The sequence below is a fragment of the Streptopelia decaocto genome (genome assembly GCF_964273445.1).
Source record: "Streptopelia decaocto genome assembly, chromosome: 1".
Lineage (NCBI taxonomy): Eukaryota > Metazoa > Chordata > Aves > Columbiformes > Columbidae > Streptopelia > Streptopelia decaocto.
Window position 1 is genome coordinate 58,653,055 of NC_138663.1, and position 2,588 is coordinate 58,655,642.

General features: G+C 43.2%; 1 protein-coding gene across 1 annotated transcript; it reads right to left on the reverse strand.

Annotated features, from left to right (window-relative positions):
- Nucleotides 1–295: 295 nt before the first annotated feature.
- Nucleotides 296–1,466, reverse strand: ASCL4 (achaete-scute family bHLH transcription factor 4). The gene has a single exon (XM_082072542.1). The coding sequence runs from the start codon at nucleotides 1,261–1,263 to the stop codon at nucleotides 697–699; it is 567 nt and encodes a 188-aa protein (XP_081928668.1). The 5' UTR covers nucleotides 1,264–1,466; the 3' UTR covers nucleotides 296–696.
- Nucleotides 1,467–2,588: the final 1,122 nt, after the last annotated feature.

Below are 2,588 nucleotides of genomic sequence, written 5' to 3' on the forward strand. Positions count from 1 at the left end.
TGAAACTGTCAGATTTTATTTTCCTGAAAATTGTCCTTTGAACAATCACCAAACAGCCAGTGTCCAATGTATGAGTTGCTTCTTTCATTTTAGAAGATGTCATAAACGAAATTAATTCCCAAATATAAACTTATTTATATTTTTTCAATTGCCTTTTCAGAAATAGAAGTATTCCTGTGAATTTTCTAAAAGTTTTAGGGAAAGACATTTTATCTAAATCTTACCTTTCCCAGTCCAAGTGTTTGCAACCCAGTGCATCTCAGGTTAGCAGTCAGGAAAAACAGACAATAAAACTTACAGGAGGAAGCAGGAGAAAGTGGAGGAGAATTTCCTGAAACGGATTTATCTGGTTTTGCTGTCTGAACGAGGGAAAGGCAAAAGAAAATAGACAAGCAGAATAAAAGCTGAGTGAAAAGTAGAATGCAGAAGTTGCTTCAGTTTTAACAACTCAAATGAAGTTTAGCAATACAGCTGAAGCAACCTGAGAGATATCTGCTTACAAATCATCTTTAGGTTTTATGCAGACAGCATTTAAAGTCCATTGACAAAATACCTTTTCTTTTTTTTCTTTTTTTTCCTCTCTTAGGTGTTTTCCATTTTCCTGGTAGTCATTTTCACCTGTAGAAAAAGCCCCAGGGTGTTAAGATTCAGTTTTCAGCCGAACTTGAAGGGTTCTGTCTCCAGAGAGGCTGTTTCCTAGCTGCCCGTCTCCTCAAATTCACTGTAGGGCGACGAAGCTGAGGAGGTTTTGGACTCTCCATCACTGTTGCACTCCCGCGGGGGACCAGGACTGGGAGCTGCCACAAGCTCCTTGGCAGGGAGCATTTCCTTGCTGTCAGACCCAAAGGGATGGCAGTCCAGCAAGCTCTGCAGGTGTTTGATGTAGCTGATGGCAGCTCTCAGGGTTTCCACTTTGCTGAGGCGCTTGTCAGCAAATTCCTTGGGCAGGTGCTCTCTCAGGCGCGTGTACCCCTCGTTTACACAGCGCACCCGCTGCCTTTCCCTCTCGTTCCTCTTTCGAATGAAGGCAGGCTCGAAGGAATAGTCGTAGACACCCACACAGCCAGGGAATGGGATGTAGGAGATGCGACCTGCATGCCTGCCGTAGGCTTGCTCCCAGTAAGACGGATCCAGATGGAAGGGAACCCCAAAAGGTTCCCTCAGGGGGATCCCATGGGGATGCACATGGCTGTTAGCCAGGGACATGGCTCCTGGAAATGCGATCCTGTTCAACAGTCCATCATCATCTTTATTGCTGTCCATGCTTCTTTTTTTTCTATTTTTTTCCCTCACCAGTGGAATGTCAGTTCCTGAATTTGGCTTCCAAATCTTGTATCAGTCCAAGCAAGGAGGAAACATTTGTATAGGTACTCTGCCCTGCAGGCTGCAATTTCCTCCTGTGGTGTACAAAAATTCAGATCTCAAAGCACGGCAAACAACTCACGAGGTCCACTCTGTGCCTAGAAATCAGCTCCAAGCCTTGTTGTTTTTATAGAAGTAGGATGCCAGCTAATTTACAGACAGGTTTTGACGACCATCACTCCACACTTTAAACCCTTCTTTTCCTCTGATCTTCATATTTCAAAAGATAATAAGAGGGTTCCTGTGTATTCCTTTTCTCTCAGCTTGAAATTATGACCAGAAGAGTTAATGCCAAACATAAATAATCTTCCAGGCTCTAAACACTTCTCATGTATTGTAATCCACAATATCGTTTGATATAATTGTCTCCAAAAGATGGGTAATTTGCAAAGTTTACAGGGATCTTCAAAGTTTTGGCAGAACTCCTCCCTTTCAGGAACCAAGGATCTTCCGTCATCTGAAAACTACCCAAAGGCTTTTCACAATGAAGTCCAAAAGACAACTGCAAGCTTTGTTGTTTCGGCTGCTCTGGTCTAACTGAAACAGCTCACAAGCAGTTTGCAAAACTTATACGGCATGTCTCTAGCTTTCTGGGGAAGCTGAGAAATCTTCAAAAGAAAGAGTGCTCTCTTGTGGTTGCAAGTCATGTCAGATCAAGAATACATACGGCGTGCAAGCATAAGAAGAAAACTGTTTTCTCTGTCCAAAGAGAGGCTTTTTCAAGAAGCGTGCATTTAGCAAATGGAACATGAGCATTTTCAAAAACTCTTCAACATTTTGCATGTTTCTTTTCATTGCAGGAATGTTCTGGTCATCACTATGAGCACCTGCCTCAGATAAATGATTCAAAGGCAACGCCCTGGTTGCCCCCTGTGTTGTTATTACTAGATGTTTACACAGATGTTGGTTTCCCTGCTGGGCCCTACACACTGCTTTAACTGGGGAGCTGAAAATCCCTTGTGACTGTGCCAGATCTGGGCTGCATCCTCCAGTTTGCCTGCAGCATGCCAGGGAGAAGAGGTGCACAAAAGACAAGGACTTTTGACAGCATGAGGGCATAATGGTCTCACCTGTGCCTTTCCTCTAGAATATCCTGTTGTGTTAAGATCCTCTGCAGCAATTGGAGGGTCTTTGACATTTCCCACATTATTGTTCAAGAGCTCCATAGTTGTAATTTTTTCTGAAAACACATCTTCACACTTAACTGAATTTCCTTTTTCTGCCAC

Coding starts and splice junctions, on each gene's coding strand:
- ASCL4 (XM_082072542.1), bottom strand. CDS start 1,263: ATGGACAGCAATAAAGATGATGATGGACTGTTGAACAGGATCGCATTT.